General features: G+C 39.1%; 2 protein-coding genes across 2 annotated transcripts in view; both read left to right on the forward strand.

Annotated features, from left to right (window-relative positions):
• The window catches only part of LOC109039133 (uncharacterized), a 424,526-nt gene that overhangs the window by 305,277 nt on the left and 102,394 nt on the right, over positions 1-16,855 (forward strand). Inside the window, 9 exon segments of the mRNA XM_072300747.1 lie at positions 9,132-9,347; positions 10,503-10,685; positions 11,356-11,556; positions 12,233-12,403; positions 13,044-13,163; positions 13,639-14,019; positions 14,518-14,958; positions 15,516-15,833; positions 16,328-16,660. Coding sequence (XP_072156848.1) covers positions 9,132-9,347; positions 10,503-10,685; positions 11,356-11,556; positions 12,233-12,403; positions 13,044-13,163; positions 13,639-14,019; positions 14,518-14,958; positions 15,516-15,833; positions 16,328-16,660 — 2,364 coding nt within the window.
• Positions 154-5,668, forward strand: LOC140224627 (uncharacterized). The gene is given in 5 exon segments (XM_072300588.1): positions 154-1,157; positions 1,427-2,317; positions 2,566-3,573; positions 3,575-4,428; positions 4,431-5,668. Coding segments are annotated over 5 exon segments (4,881 nt in total). The 5' UTR covers position 154; the 3' UTR covers positions 5,556-5,668.

A 16,855-nucleotide genomic window follows, 5' to 3' on the forward strand; every position in this document is an offset into this window, starting at 1 on the left:
CTACTGAACAAGACACAACTTCTAGCAGTTCATCCTCCTCCGAAGAATTTTCCACAATGAAATTCGAAGTAACTGACAGTCCGCTAAGAACCACAGAATTTACCGCTCAAACTACAAAAACTGAGATACAGACCACTCCGCTGAAACAACTACCATGCCAGTTTCGGCAACCTATACCACCATTGAAAAATCAAGGGATGAAATCAGAACCACGTATGCGGAATCATTTACTACGGGCTTCAAAGAGGCAGCTCAAACTACGGCTTCAATGTTTGCTGACGGCAATACTGAACAAGATACAACTCCTAGCAGTTCGTTCCCCACCGAAGAATTTTCCACCCTAAAATTTGATGGCACTGACATTCCACAAACGTCCGTCAAGTCCATCCTTTTGACCGCAGAAACAGAGGCACATCATGTAGCCGAATCCAGTACTACGCCAGCTCAGGCAATCCCTACCACCGTTGAAAAATCAAGAGATGAGATCAGAACCACTTACTCAGGATCGTTTACTACGAGCATCGAAGAGGCAGATCAAGCAACCGCATCGGTGTTTGCTGACGGCACAACTGTTGAGTCCACTTCTGCCTCTGCAACAACTATGCCCGTTGATACATCAACATCAACGGCGAATACAGCAACGAAGTCGACACCCACCGAACCATCAACGGAAAAAGATCTAGGCACAAGCTTATATCATTCAAGCACGCTTGCAACCTTACCCACTGAACAAGACACAACGTTTAGCAGTTCATCCTCCTCCGAAGAATTGACCACCATGAAATTAGATGGCACCGACTTTCCACAAACAACAAACGAAGCCTCCTCTCCCACTACAAGAAGTGAGGTAAATCGTATAACCGAATCAAGCACTACGTCGACTGTGGCAACCTCTACCACCATTGAAGAATCAAGGGATGAGATCGGAACTTCGTATGCAGGGTCGTTTACCACAGCTGTCGAAGAAGATGCTCAAAGTACCATATCAATGTTTGCCGACGGTTCTACTGGTAAGGCTACTTCTCCCTCTGGAACAACCTTAGAAGTCGATATTTCAACATCAATAGTTAATGAAGCAACGACGTTGACTCCTACCGAACTATCAACGGGAAAAGAATTTGAACCGTGCCAACCTCATTCACTGAACAAGGCCCAACTTTAAGCACCTCGTACCCCTTCGAAGCGGGTTCAACCGTAAAATATGACGATGGTGACTCTCGGCAAACGACTATTGAATCCATTCCACTAACCGGTAAAACTGAGGCGGCCACGTCTACAGTACGGGAAGGATCAATTTATGAAGCAGGTACTATTAATGCAGAATCATTTACCACTAAGATAGGATTGACAACACCATTTACCCCTTCTAAGTCAAAAGAGGGCACCACTTTGGAGACTACCACCTCATTTGGAACAACTTTTGCAGGAAGCACCTCAATATGGCCGGAAAAAGAAGGAACGATGTCAACTTACGCTGAGCTAACCACGTTAACAGATCTTGAAACCAGCGTGTTTCATTCGAGCACCGTGCCGACCTTATCTACTCAACAAGGACAAACTGGAAGCACTTTGTTCCCCTCCGAAGTTGGTTCAACCATAAAATTCGATGGTACTGACAGTCCACAAACAACCGCAGAAACTGAGGCAGATCATACAGCCGAGCCAACCACCACGCGTGTCTTGCCCACTACTACGTTAGTAGAAGGATCAAAAGATGAGGCAGATACTACCAATGCTAAATCACTTATCCCTGAAATGAGATTGACAACACCTTCTCCCAATTCCAAGTCAACAGAAGGAACAACTTTCGACACTCCCACCTCCTATGAAACAACTGATGCAGGAAGTACCTCAACTTTGTCGAACAAGGACGGAACCATGTCGACCGTCGCTGAGCTTACAACGGTAACGGATCTTGAAACCACCGTATTCATTTCGAGCACCGTGCCAACCTTATCTACTGAACAAGGCCCAACTTTAAGCACTTCGTTCCCCTCCGAAGTTGGTTCAACCATAAAATTTGATAGCGCTGACGGTTCTGAATCAACCACGGAGTTCACTACTCAAACCGCAAAAACTACCACAGGATTCGTAACCGAACCGACTTCTACGTCTGCTTTTGTAACTTCCACATCACCTCAAGGATCAAGAGATAATATCGGAATCACGGATGAAGAATCATCAACCGTGGAGATTGAACAGTCAACGCCCACATCCACTGCTAGTTTTGCGGAAGGAACCACTTTCGAGACATCGCCTCCCTCCGGGATAACTATACCAGAAGGTGGTTCAACATCAAGGGACGGAGAAGGACTGGGTTCGACTTTTAGTGAACTCACGACTACGATGGCCCATCCTCCAAGCACAGTGGCAACCTTATTTACTGAAGAAGGCTCAACCAGAAGCCCTTCATTCCCCTCTGAAGGTGGTTCAACCATAAAATTCGATAGCACTGAGAGTTCGGAATCAAACACAGAGTTCACTACTGGAACCGAACCAACTGCTACAGATTACGTAACCGAACAAACTTCTACGTTAACTTTCGCAACTTCTACGTCAGTTGAGGGTCACAGGATAATATAGGAACAACGTTTGTCGAATCATTAACCACAGAGAGTGGGCCGGCATTTCTTACAACCACTTTCGAGACATCGCCTACCTTTGGGATAACTGTAGAAAAAGGTGGCTCAACATCGAAGGACGGAGAAGAACTGGGTTCGACTTTTAGTGAACTCACGACTACGACGGCCCATCCTCCAACCACAGTGGCGACCTTATTTACCGAAGAAGGCTCAACCAGAAGCACTTCATTCCCCTCCGAAGGTGGTTCAACCAAATCATTTGATAGCACGGAGAGTTCTGAGTCAACTACAGAGTTCACTACTCAAACCGCAAAAACTACTACAGATGACGTAACCGAACCTACTTTTACGTCTACTTTTGCAACTTCTACGTCAGTTGACGGATCAAGAGATAATATGGGAAAAACGGATCTAGAATCATCAACCGTAGATATTGAACAGTCAACGCCTACAACCACTGCTAGATTTGCGGACAGAACCACTTTTGAGACATCACCTACCTCTAGTTTAACTGTCACAGAAGGTGGCTCAACATCAAGGGACGGAGAAGGACTGGGTTCGACTCTTAGTGAACTCACGACTACGACGGCCCATCCGCCAAGCACAGTGGCGACCTTATTTACCGAAGAAGGCTCAACCGGAAGCACTTCATTCCCCTCCGAAGGTGGTTCAACCATAAAATTCGATAGCACTGAGAGTTCTGAATCGACCACAGAGTTTACTACTCAAGCCGCACAAACTACTACAGATGACGAAACCGAACCTACTTTTACGTCTTCTTTTGCGACTTCTACGCCAGTTGACGGATCAAGAGATAATATTGGAACAACGGATGTAGAATCATCAACCGTAGATATTGAACAGTCAACGCCTACAACCACTGCTAGATTTGCGGACAGAACCACTTTTGAGACATCACCTACCTCCAGTTTAACTGTCACAGAAGGTGGCTCAACATCGAGGGACGGAAGAAGGACTGGGTTCGACTCTTAGGGAACTCACGACTACGATGGCTAATCTTCCAAGCACAGTGGCGACCTTATTTACAGAAGAAGGCTCAACCAGAAGCACTTCATTCCCCTCCGAAGGTGGTTCAACCATAAAATTCGATAGCACTGAGAGTTCTGAATCAACTACAGAGTTCACTACTCAAACCGCTAAAACTACTACAGATTACGTAACCGAACCAACAACTACAGATGATGTAACCGAACCAACTACTACAGATTACGTAACCGAACAAACTTCTACGTCAGTTGAGGGATCACAGGATAATATCGGAACAACGTTTGCCGAATCATTAACCACAGAGAGTGGGCCGGCATCTCTTACAACCACTTTCGAGACATCGCCTGCCTTTGGGATAACTGTAGGAGAAGGTGGCTCAACATCAAGGGACGGAGAAGGACTGTCTTCGACTCCTGGTGAACTTACGACTACGACGGCCCATTCTCGAAGCACAGTGGCAACCTTATTTACCGAAGAAGGATCAACCAGAAGCACTTCCTTCCCCACCGAAGGTCATTCAACCATACAATATGCCGATGGTGACTTTTCACAAGCGACTGTTGAATCCATTCCTCTGACCGGAAAAACTGAAGCGGATCATACAACCGAACCAACTACTACGCAGGCTTCGGCCACCTCTACAGTACTGGAAGGATCAACTTATGAGGCAGGTATCAATATAGAATCATATACCACTGAAATAGGATTGACAACACCTTCTCTCACTTCCAAGGCAACAGAGGGAACCTTTTTGAGACTCCCACCTCCTATGAAACAACTGATGCAGGAAGTACTTCAACATTGTCGGACAAGGAAGGAACGATGTCGACCGCAGCTGAGGTTACAACGGTAACGGATCTTGAAACGACTGTATTTATTTCGAGCACCCCGCCAACCTTATTTACAGAAGAAGGCTCAACCAGAAGCACTTCATTCCCCTCCGAAGGTGGCTCAACCATGAAATTTGATAGCACTGAGAGTTCTGAATCAACCACAGAGTTCCCTACTCAAACCGCAAAAACTACTACAGATGACGTAACCGAACCTTCTTCCACGTCTACTTTTGCAACTTCTACGTCATTTGAGGGATCAAGAGATAATATTGGAACAACGGATGTAGAATCATCAACCGTAGATATTGAACAGTCAACGCCTACAACCACTGCTAGATTTGCGGACGGATCCACTTTCGAGACATCGCCTACCGCCGGTTTAACTGTAACAGAAGGTGGCTCAACATCAAGGGACGGAGAAGGACTGGGTTCGACTTTTAGTGAACTCACGACTACGACGGCCCATCCTCCAAGCACAGTGGCGACCTTATTTACAGAAGAAGGCTCAACCAGAAGCTCTTCATTCCCCTCTGAAGGTGGTTCAACCATAAAATTCGATAGCACTGAGAGCTCTGAATCGACCACAGAGTTTACTACTCAAGCCGCAAAAACTACTACAGATTACGTAACCGAAGCAACTTCTACGTCTACTTTTGTAACTTCTACGTCAGTTGAGGGATCACGGGATAATATCGGAACAACGTTTGCCGAATCATTAACCACAGAGAGTGGGCCGCCATCTCTTACAACAACTTTCGAGACATCGCCTGCCTTCGGAATAACTGTAACAGAAGGTAGTCCAACAGCAAGGGATGGAGAAGGAACGAGTTCTACTTTTAGTGAAGTCACAACTGAGACAGCCTATCCTCCAAGCACCGTGGCAACCTCAGTCACTGATGAAGGCTCAACTCAAAGCTATGTATCCCCAACTGAAAAGGTTTCAACTGTAGAATTTGATGAAACTAACATCACAGAAATTTCCACCGAATCTTTTTCTCAGACCACCTCACCATACTCTGAGCATGTGACTGAACAAACCAGCCCGCTGCCTATGACAACTTTTATAACTAGTGGGGGATCTGGAGATGAAGCCAGAGTGACTCAGACGGAACCATTTCACCACGGAGATTGAAATGTCAACTGTCGCCACCTCAACAAGGCATACTGATGGCAGTACTTTTGAGACAGCTTCATCCTCTGGGACAACCGTAGTATCCGGTACTTCCACCTTGACGAACGAAGGAGAAACGACGTTGACAGCTAGTGAAGTAACGACGGCATTAGATCATGAAACAACTGTATCTCTTACAAACACAATGGAAACCTCGTTTACTGAACGAATCTCAACTCATAGCAGTCCATACCCCACCGAAGAGGTTTCAACCCTAAAATTTGAGAGCACTGATATTCCTCATACGACCGCCGAGTCCATTCCTGTAACCGGCAAAACTTTTGCCGACCACGTAACTGAATCAACTACATCTATTACTTTAGTAACTTCTGCAACGACTGAAGGGTCAAGAGATGATGTAGGAACTCCAGCTACCACATCAACGTTTACCGACAGCACTACTTTTGAGACGACCTCCTTCTCTGAACACCCCTCTTCTCTCGGAACAACCTCAGTCGTTGGTACTTCAACATGGATTGACAGAGAAGAATTCAGCACTGATAATCCACAAAGTACCTCTGAATCTATTCCTCCAACAGACAAAACTTCAACAGAGTTTGTAACAGAAACAACTGTGCCCGCGACCATGACAACATATGAAAATGACGGAGGAGTGAAAGATGACGCCAGGACAACGTATGGAGAATTGTCAACCAGAGATGATGAACAACTAACTTCAACTACGAGTTCCAAGTTTACTGTTGGCACTACTGTTGAAACAACAACTGTCCCTAGAACAACTGTAGCGGTCGATGCTTCAACATTAACGGATACGGAAGGAACCATGTCAACATCTAGTGAACTAACGATGGCAACAGATTTTGAATCAACCGTTGCTCTTACGAGCACCACTGAAGCATCTGCTACCGAACAAGGCTCAACCAATATGAATACGGAAGTTACTACATCGAAATTCCGTGTCACTGTCATGCCGCAAAGTACCACTGAAGCCATTACCACAACTTCCAACACTGGAGAACCTGATAATGCCTCTTCTACAACACTTAACACCATTGTGAATGGAAGTACCATAGCACTAGCTCAAACGACAACTTCATTTTACACAGAAACTATTACTTCCACCGCCCCAACCGAGACCACCATTGGTAACGATGTTTTTTCAAGTACAACCTATTTTACTGATGCCACGTTTTCAGTCACTGACCGTACTGAAAGTACAACATTTGAGGATCGTATTTCAGGAGGAACTACAGTGATAGGTTCACATTCAGTCACAGCTGATTATAAAACAACAGAATCCGTATATCAGCTTGAAACATCTACTTTTCCTCAAAATTCTATCACGCCCTCTGAAACTTCTTTGAAACCTTTTGATACTTCATCAAAAACAACAGAAAGTATAACAGATTCTATGGTTAAAGAATTAATTGTAACATCTAAGCCAATTGTAATCACTTTATTTAACCAAACTCCAGCGGTTTCAAATAATACCAAAATTCTTTTTGTTCCACCAACAAGTGGAGTTGAGTCTGGTCCCACAACAGATATGTCAGACTCATCCCCTACAATTGGCAATACAGGAACTCCCCAAAGTTATCCAACAATTGAAAATACAGAATCAACTCTTTCAGAAGTAAGTACTGACTCTTATCCATTCGAAATCACCTCCACTACTACCACATTTGAAACTACACATCTGACAGAAAACCCCACACTAGTAACTGAGATGTTGTCCAGCCGTTTCTACAATGAAATGGACGGAAAGGACAAGACAACTACTCCCGTGTCACTTTACCCTTCTTTGACCACCAACAGCCCTGATGCTATCCCAAAAACAACAGTTCCCCCTTCAGTTCCATCTAGATGTAACAGCAACACGGAATGCTTAGCTTCTGAAGTCTGTGTTGGCACTTATTGTATAATTGCAAACTGCACAAAACCCGGTGCTAATTGTTCACCCGGATCCAGCTCGACCAGTGGTTCGAAAGGTATTCTGATTTTTGTCCTCAAATTTAATTTATGCACTGATGATTACCAATCCATGAATAAATCCTAGAATTGAAACAGTCTCTTTCCTCGAGGATTTTTTTTCTCCCCCCTATAAGTAAACGGCTTATAAATAAATGGCTTTGAAGCTGTTAGTCGAAAGAAACTTTCCCTCAGGATTTTATTTAGCATCTTATGATTCCTAAGACAAAATTCAGTGAAAAACCACTAAAATTAAGCGTCACTGTGTAAAATATGATGTCACCCTCGCAAGTGTCCTCTTTCCCTGTAGACAGAAAGTCAAATTGAGTTTTTATTTTTTGGATCAGATGGCTTTACATGTATAATGCACAGCTTGTGCAATCGTAAAACACCGTTCCTCTCCTCTTTTTACCCTTCGTATGAGAATTGAAACTCATATTTTTGTACAAAGCAACCTATTGTGTAAATATCATATTTATGTCTGTCTTTTTTTTCTCTAAACCCAGTCTGTGCTGAAGCAGTAAAAGTCCTACGACGTCCGTCTTTTTATTATTTTTCATGAAAGCATTCAATTTTTACCTGTACCAGAATATATTGTTTCTCGTGAGTTACAATTGCTCACATTGGGAAATATTTAATCAAAAACCATATTTTCTTTTGAAAACTTTTAATGATTCTCAAAATTAAAGTCATTAAATTATTGGAAAGCATTATTAGTGCTGCGATGATTTTTTCCTTGTGAACATAATATAGCTAAGAATGGTTGTAGCTACTTACTACTTTTTTCTCATTTTTCTCTCTTTTTATTTTTTGATTTCCTGGTAGCTAATATTTTGAAATGAATTAAAGGGAAGGAAAAATAAATGCCAACTCATGGTAGAAATGTCTTGTCCGTAGCATCTTTTATCTAAAATTAAATTAGGGAAGAATATTTCCATCCCTTAGGATTCGTCCACTACAATTGTCAAAATTGGTTCCCTTTTCAGTCTTATCACTAAAATCTAAGATTTAGCTTAGTTACTTAAAAGTTCTATCTCTCCCCCAAGAGAACAGCATTGCAACTATTGACTCATCACTCCTCAGGAGTTTTTAAATTCTAATGACAATCTCCATTCATCATCCGTTTGTCCTAATCTTCAGATGTCGCACACAATACTAATGTCCGCTTTTGTAGTTTGCTTTTGATGAGGTAATTGTGTTACAAACTATGTTATTTCACTTTAGCTCTTAATTAATGAAAAATTCTCTTGACTTCTGAAATTATGGGTCTACACTTCCGTAGATTAACTTGTAGTTGTGACTCATCCTTCTACCTCTCAAATCCAAATAAAATTGCTCTAAATCGTGAAGCTCTAAAGTATGTGCATACTTTAGATAATTATCGTAGTTCACTAATAATGTTTTCCAATTAAACTCACTAATATTATTTTTAATAAATAAGAGTAGTAAAAGAAATAAGGAATTTCCTTTTAGTATCTCTTTTCTTTTTTTTCCTTTCTCATTTTTGTTTTGCCCTAACTTGTTTCAATAATCCATGTAACTTGCTTCTGTGTATATTTCATGTACATAATAACCTTCTAATAATCATCTAACCATGTAATTCATTAGAGACTGGTGTTGCAAAAAGTCCTCATCCTTGTCAGTCAGACTCTGACTGTTTAGAGATTGAGGCATGTTATGCGGGGAATTGTGAGGATCTTTGTGCTTTATCCGGGATGTGCGCTTCAACAGCCAAATGCCACGTTTTCAAACACAGACCTGTTTGTACATGTCCTCCTGGTTTTGAAGGAAACCCTGCAGTCAAATGTTTTCTTCCCAAACCATGTAAGCGTTTTATTTGTATAGTGAATGCAAATGAAGTACATAGCGAATGAAACTTAAGTACTTCACTCTTGCAAGCTCAGCTGTGTATTAGAGCATTTTTTTTCATCGTCTTGCTCTCTTTGCTGAAGAACTGAATGCAATGTTTCACGAATATTAATTTAAAGTGACTGAATTACATTGTATTCATGATTTCTCTCAACAAAAGGGGGGGGGGGTTTCTCCAATATTTTGGTATTTTTGGTCTTATATAAGTTGTTTCTAATATTTTTACAAATGCACCAAGATCATCAAAATGCTTTTCTGAAGCCATTGAAAAGTTGAGAACAGATTCAGAAAAGGTCTAAATATTTTGAATCAAGTTTCTGGTTCACTGAAAAAAAAAACTATTGATCTCCATGTCTCTGTAAAAATCTGCTCCGAGTTTAGAGTCGAATGGATTTAAATAAATATGCTGTATTTTACAGCATCATTCCTTGGTTAGAGTTGGAATTTCACAAGCTAGGTTCTCACTATGGGAATCATGTTGTATAAATTCCTTGAAGCATATCAGATGCTGCAGCCATCTGTGGCTCTCTACTTTGAGGAAAGCATTTCACATTATCATCTGATACGCTGGTTTTTTTTTTTCATATTTTTTTTTTCTTTCAGGTGAAAATCTTGTATTTACCAAATTTCTCAAACTATTGGTCAGGATAATATTTTGCTTTATTTGTGAAAATGTATATAATCAGAGGAAAATACTAATATGCAAAATTAAACTTGCTAATGCTGGTGAAGTAACAAACATGTTTTTTGTTTTTGTTTTTTTAATATTAATTTAGTGCAATATTTTTGCACAGAGGTGAAGGTCTTATGTGAGCGCAGCTATATGTATTTTTTTCATTGCCAGCTTAAAATCATGTTCCAACTAACTCTTTCTAGCTTTTTTGATTATTTCCTCCTCAACAAGAAGACTTTCAATTCTTATTGATTTCTCATTTTGCCTCTAGGTACAAAATGCCAAATTTTTAAACGGTATTGTACCGAAATCTGATTTGAAGATCATGGTAAATGACAGATCATTTTCAATTATTCCATATTCAGTACCATTTGAAGATTATGTTTGATGTGTTCGTTTTCTCTTTTAAATAAATCATTGATCTTCTGCACTTTCAGTGGCCTGTTCATCAAATGCTGATTGCTCCTTTGCTGAAGCTTGTATTCAACAGACTTGTCAACGTCCTTGCGATGTTCATAATCCCTGCGCTCAAAATGCAGTCTGTTCTAACACAAACCATGGAACATCTTGCAGCTGTATTGAAGGTTATCAAGGCAATGCTTTCATCGGATGTATTGAAGGTAAGTTTTACCATTTACAGTGGTAAATAATTTTTCTTGCATTGTTTGTGTAAAAACCAAAATTATAGAGTAGGTAAAGAACTGGTATCTAGAAATGAAGCAGCAACAAATTATTTGGAGGGAAAGAGAGTTATACTATGGATACTTAGATTTAGATATATTTGAAGAGTTAGGCCAGTTCCAAGTGGTCCAATATTTGGTCCTGGTCCTGCTGCCTGATTGTTGATATTTTTTGGTAATGACCAGATGAGACAAGAAGATAGTAAATGGAGTTGTGTGATTAATCAACTTTCATCGTCGTCTTTTTTGGTTGTGCCTATGATGAATAGAATCAAAGAGAAGCAAAAGCCACCTGGATCGCCAATACTTTTTTGCTAAATCCACTCAACACAGGCACAACAAAAAGAACGACTGATAAAGCTGACAAATTACATTACTCCATTCCTCCTCAGTCTTACTGTGCTAGTTAGCTATTACAAAATTTTAAAAATTAAGCCGCAAATTAAACAGCATGGTTTGAAGAAATTACATTCAACAACGAACTTGATAAACAAAGTACAATAATATCATGGTTTTCTTTTCTCGGTTCAAGACATTACTGTTTTTTATATTTTGGATCGGGAACTTTTTCTTCTTTTTTTACAAAAAAACTTTATTATTTCTGTTACAGTTGCTAACTATCAGCCAATCTGCCAGTATAATGAAGACTGCCCTCCTGATAAATTATGTGATCGTCTCAATCGTATTTGTATCAATCCTTGCTTTGAAGATTCTTGTGGTGAAAATGCTGAGTGTGTCCCTGTCAACCATGGTGTTGATTGCCGCTGTCGCACTGGTCATCAAGGAAATCCATACCTTGGATGCACATCAGGTTAGATTTTTAAGTGCATTAAAGTTTTTTGTGTCCTTAGTAGGTACAAATTAATAGCCTACTCACACGCTGTCAGTCATTTAATGATTTGAAGAAAATTATAATTGATTGAAAATTTACAATATTTTTGTGTGCAATGAGTCTGTTGCAATTTTTTCTTTCCGCTAGCACGTAAACAGAAAAAAAGAGAAGAACACTTTTTGAGTGTGTCTATTGATACCTCTTATATCTAGCCACTGATTGCTTGCCCCTTCAGTTATCTTACGCCACATTAAAACTGTATCAACTTATTTTTTTTGTCTGTTAAAACTATCATCTTTTTCCCTTTTTGCAAATTGACCAAATGCTATTCTGATTCCCAAGCATTTTCAATACTCTGTACAGATCTTTGCAACAAGTACCCAGATAAACCTTATTACAGTATTTGAACCGGTATACTTCTTTAATTTTTTTTTTTTTTTTTAAAAAAACAGTGTTGGACTGCAATACTGCGGACATTTTAAATGTTTGATGTAGGTATGAGTCTTTGAAAATAATAAATGGTTTACCTTTGCTGATGTGCTGATGTCCATGTATGAGACTAAATATGTAGCTTCACGACCACTTAGTTGTTAGTGAAAATAAAAAATCCTCGTAAAATAAGTGGGGTGTTTGACTAATTTTTTTATTCTTTTAGTTACTGGTTGTCAGAGTGATGAAGAGTGCCATGCTAATGAGGCTTGTGTGGGAGGAAAATGTAGTAATCCTTGTCATTGTGGCCCGAATGCAGTATGTGATGTTGTCTATCACAAGGCAAATTGTAAATGTTTGCCAGGCTACACGGGTGATGCCATCCTTGGCTGCAAAGGTAATTATGGAAAAACATAATATTCTATCACCAAAATCAAAATTTTGAAAAGTTATGAGAAAAACTGAAGGCATTTTTCATCAAAGATTGAAATCATTTGTTTTATTGAATATTCAGTCAGTTACCTTGACCTATAATTGTGAGTTATCTAAAAGTTACATTTCCGTATCATTTTCGACTTATATTGCCTATAACATTAATTTTCTTAACATGGAGTAAGTCCAAAAAAAATCTTAGGAGTACACTTTTTACAATTGAGTCAAGTGAGTTTTTTTTTGCCTTTGTTCAAATGATAGTAGTTGAGTGAAATGATCAAATTTATGCAAGTGCCAGCTTACTGTTAGTTGCTTGAAATACTAATCCTAAAAATTTTACATTTCATTTCATCTTATTGTCAAAGAAAAGTCAAAGAGTCTTTACATCTTTTCGGAAAAAAATGTTTTACTGTTTGAAACTCAATATTTCCTCACTGCTCATTGATATTATAAAAACTTTGATCCTTGAAAATTAGCATATTGGGCTTTCACAATCTCTGAGTTGCATTGCTGCAGTTCAGTCAACCCATATAAAATAAACAAAAGTCTCTCAAGAAACAACAGTGTATCCTTGAATTCTAATTTTTGTTCATCTATTTTTCCAGCTCCATCCAATCCTTGTCATCCAAATCCTTGCGGAGTTCATGCCTTATGCGAAATTGACAATGGAAATCCAATTTGTTTCTGTCCCAAAGGAATGACAGGCAATCCTTTCAAAAATTGCAGTAAGTTTAAATCTTCTCATCAAAATAACCCATTTTGGTTGACATTTAAATTATTCAGAAGTTAGAAATTCACCATAGAGAGTGAAAATTTTTTTAATAAAAAAAAAAAGCCCATCAAAATTGCCCACATTATAAGAAGATTCTTTGCAGGCTAAATTTTGTTGTATTTATGAATGACGCTCCTTATAATCTCTTCAGCTTTCAAAACCAAATTTATAAAAAGCTGCAATAAGCCACAATAAAAAACAACATTATTTTGAAGAAAGTTCAAAAAAAAAAAACCAGAAAAATGAGAATATTATACTGATTTGGACCATAAAAGTACATAAAAGTGCAAGACACCTTAGTTATAGATACCTTAAAGTTTTGTTTTCATCAGATCTCAATCTGTTCGAGCCCCTTCCAAGCAGGAAAGAATCATGACATTTTTTCATATTTTCCTCTTTGATAGCTTTTAATCAAACTCTTTCCTCAGTTCCAGAGGGAGATGAATGTTCACCAAACCCTTGCGGGCCATATTCAGGCTGCCGTGTTGTGCATGGTTCAGCAGTTTGTTTCTGCCTGCCAGAATACGAAGGAGATCCTCCGATTAAACCTTGTCATCTACCTCAAAATCCATGCAATCCCTCCCCATGTGGACCAAACACTCAGTGCAGCTTGCTTGCCAATGGTTTTGCAAAATGTACGTGTCTACCAGGAACCGTTGAAAGTCCGAACACCATCAGAGGTTGCGTGGAAAAGCGTAATCCTTGCGAGCCCAACCCTTGTGGTCATGGAGCCATCTGTGATTCAAATCGACCTCAGATTTGTTTCTGTCCAGAACCATTGATTGGAAATCCTTACCGATCTTGCACAGGTGAGCACTCAGCAGTACGAAGATGTTCATGAAAAAATGTTAATTCATCAAGCAGAAACATTTTCAGACCTTATTTTGATCTCTGTTATTCTGTCAGTTATTTTTGATCTTATGAATTTCCTAAATTTTGAGTGTGAAAAAAAAATTTAGCATCCATTAGATTGTCATAATTTTGATCAAGTTTATGTCCAAGAATTGAGGAAAAATAGTGATTTAAAGGAGCAGCGTCAGATAAAAAATGAGCTGATTTATTATTATACTCTGTTGCTCTTAATTATATTTGAGGCTTTTTTTTTATGGAGAATTATCACATGTTCACTGATGATTTCAACTTTTAAACTATCAGCTCATGATTACTCCTTACAAATGTTTTTGGTCGAATTTTAATTAGCTCCCAAATTCTTTCAAATTGTATCGATGTAGGATCTGTGATGAATCGCCAAATTCTGGTACGAATAATGATCTTTTAATTTCACACTTGTGTTATTATTTGTGCAGAACCTGTGAAAACACTATGTCAACCCGGTCCCTGTGGTGTAAATGCTGATTGCTATGTAACTGGAGGAACAGAACAGTGCTTTTGCAAATCGGGTTTCATCGGCGATCCTTATTCAGCTTGTCATGCACCTCCAACTTCACCATGTATTCCAAATCCTTGTGGACCATTCGCTCAATGTACTGTCACTCCTGAGGGTCACTCGCTTTGTCTTTGCCCCGATGGAATGGCAGGTGATCCGGCTACTGGGTGCTCAGGCCCCGAATGTAGGACTGATGATGATTGCCCGTGGGACAAATCATGTCTGGGTTGGAAGTGCCTGAATCCTTGTCCCGGCGCATGTGGAATAGGGGCAGATTGTCGCGTAGAAAAGCATCATCCAGTTTGCTCTTGTCATGAAGGTCTCACTGGAAACCCCTTGATAAGATGCTCTGCAATAACAGGTACTTATTACTCTCTTACATAATATCAGATTTATTCAGTAAAGAGGTGATTTCAAAAATGACCTCTCCTTAGAAAGGAAACTTGAGGCACCCTTTAGAAATCAGTAAATGGGTAATTTTTAAATTAAAAATGTCATCCTTGGTGCAAATTTGAGACAACTTTATTTTGTGTTGAAAGATACTAAACACCAACTTTTTAGAGGCTTTGAAAATGAAAAAATATTGAATTGTAAGTGCTCTATAACCTGGGAAAATATGTACCTCCATTGTTGTTTAAAAACTTCTGATTGTATTTAATTTTTCTCTGATGAAGAGAATTCAGCATTTTCTCATCAAATCGTCCAAGAATATTCTCATTCAGTAGTACAACAACGATCATTTGCAAAAAGTTTGAACAAACCATTATAAGTTTTGATTCCCGAAAAGTTTGCAGCAGTGCAAATTGAAGTAAGTATTTTTCTATTGCAACCGTCAGTTTCCGGCTCTTTAATTATCTAAGTGGAAACTCAAAATTCAGTCATCAGTATGATAATTTTTTATGGAATTTTTCTCGGCAGTTTTAGTACCTGTGGCAAATCCATGTGAACCCAGTCCATGTGGTCTAAACACCATTTGCACCATAAAGAAAAACAAAGCTGTCTGCTCCTGCCTACCTGACTTCATCGGAGATCCTCTCACTAGTTGCCAGCCAGAGTGTTTGATGAATTCAGATTGTCCATTCCATCAAGCATGTCTTGGGTACCGTTGTAAAGATCCGTGTTCCTTCAGCAATATTTGTGGGCTTGGTGCAGTTTGCTCATGCAAAGAACACACAGTAACATGTAATTGCCGTGAAGGGTTTACTGGAGATCCATTCATCCAGTGTATTCCAGAACGTAAGTTTTTACTTTATTCTCTGGCTGTAATCTACAATTATGTTTATTACTACTAATTTGTACTACATTACTAATACTTTCAATAAGTCCTAATTATTGAGCCTGTAAATATTTTTTTTTTTTTTTTTTGAAATTTTGACTTGTATGCAAATATTTTAAAGAGTCTATCAAGGTCTTTACATAATTGATTGTTTGTTTTTTCACTCTTAAATAATCATCCATTTTGTTCTGGAGTCAACTGAATTTCTACTACACACAAAATTGAAAATACCTCATGCTTGAATTTTTTCCCCATCTGCACCCCTATTACCAAAATATATTCTGTTTTTTTAAATTTTATCCATAGGGTACAAGTTATTTTAAAATAAAAAATTTACCCTCTTTTTATAATTCTTGATTCTATTTATCAATTTCAAAGCATTCCCTTTAATTTTTTGTATTCCTCAATTTTTTATGCTTGTTCATATTCATGGTTATTCATTCTCAATTTTCAGCATATCTACCACCATATCCAAATATGACACTGCCATGTAAACCTTCACCATGTGGTTCAACGGCTCACTGCAATGTTTTTGGTGGACAAGTGGCGATGTGTGATCCATGTGGCTCAACAAGTGGTTACTGGAGCCCGGCTTGTCATCCAGAATGTTTGTTCAACTCAGACTGTCCTTTTGATCTCGCATGTATTGGGCAGAAATGTTTGAATCCATGCTCTGGATCATGTGGAGTTGGTGCTGAATGTGTAGTTTATCATCATCAACCCATTTGTACCTGTCCATATGGACTCGTCGGGAATCCATTTGAACACTGTCATCCACCACCGCCAAGTGAGTATATCTGATTTACAAAAAAGTAAAAAAATTCGCCTCTCTACATTAATCATAATTTTGACATATTTTCCCTCTGTATTAATATTAACTTTAACTCTTATATTCCGTTAACTAATACTTTTGTACTTTCTAGTACAAGATTTAATCATTTTTCGTGTTTCCTTCATGAATACTTTATAAAAGAAACAATAC

This window comes from Bemisia tabaci, chromosome 5 (assembly GCF_918797505.1).
Source record: "Bemisia tabaci chromosome 5, PGI_BMITA_v3".
Taxonomy (NCBI): Eukaryota; Metazoa; Arthropoda; class Insecta; order Hemiptera; family Aleyrodidae; genus Bemisia; species Bemisia tabaci.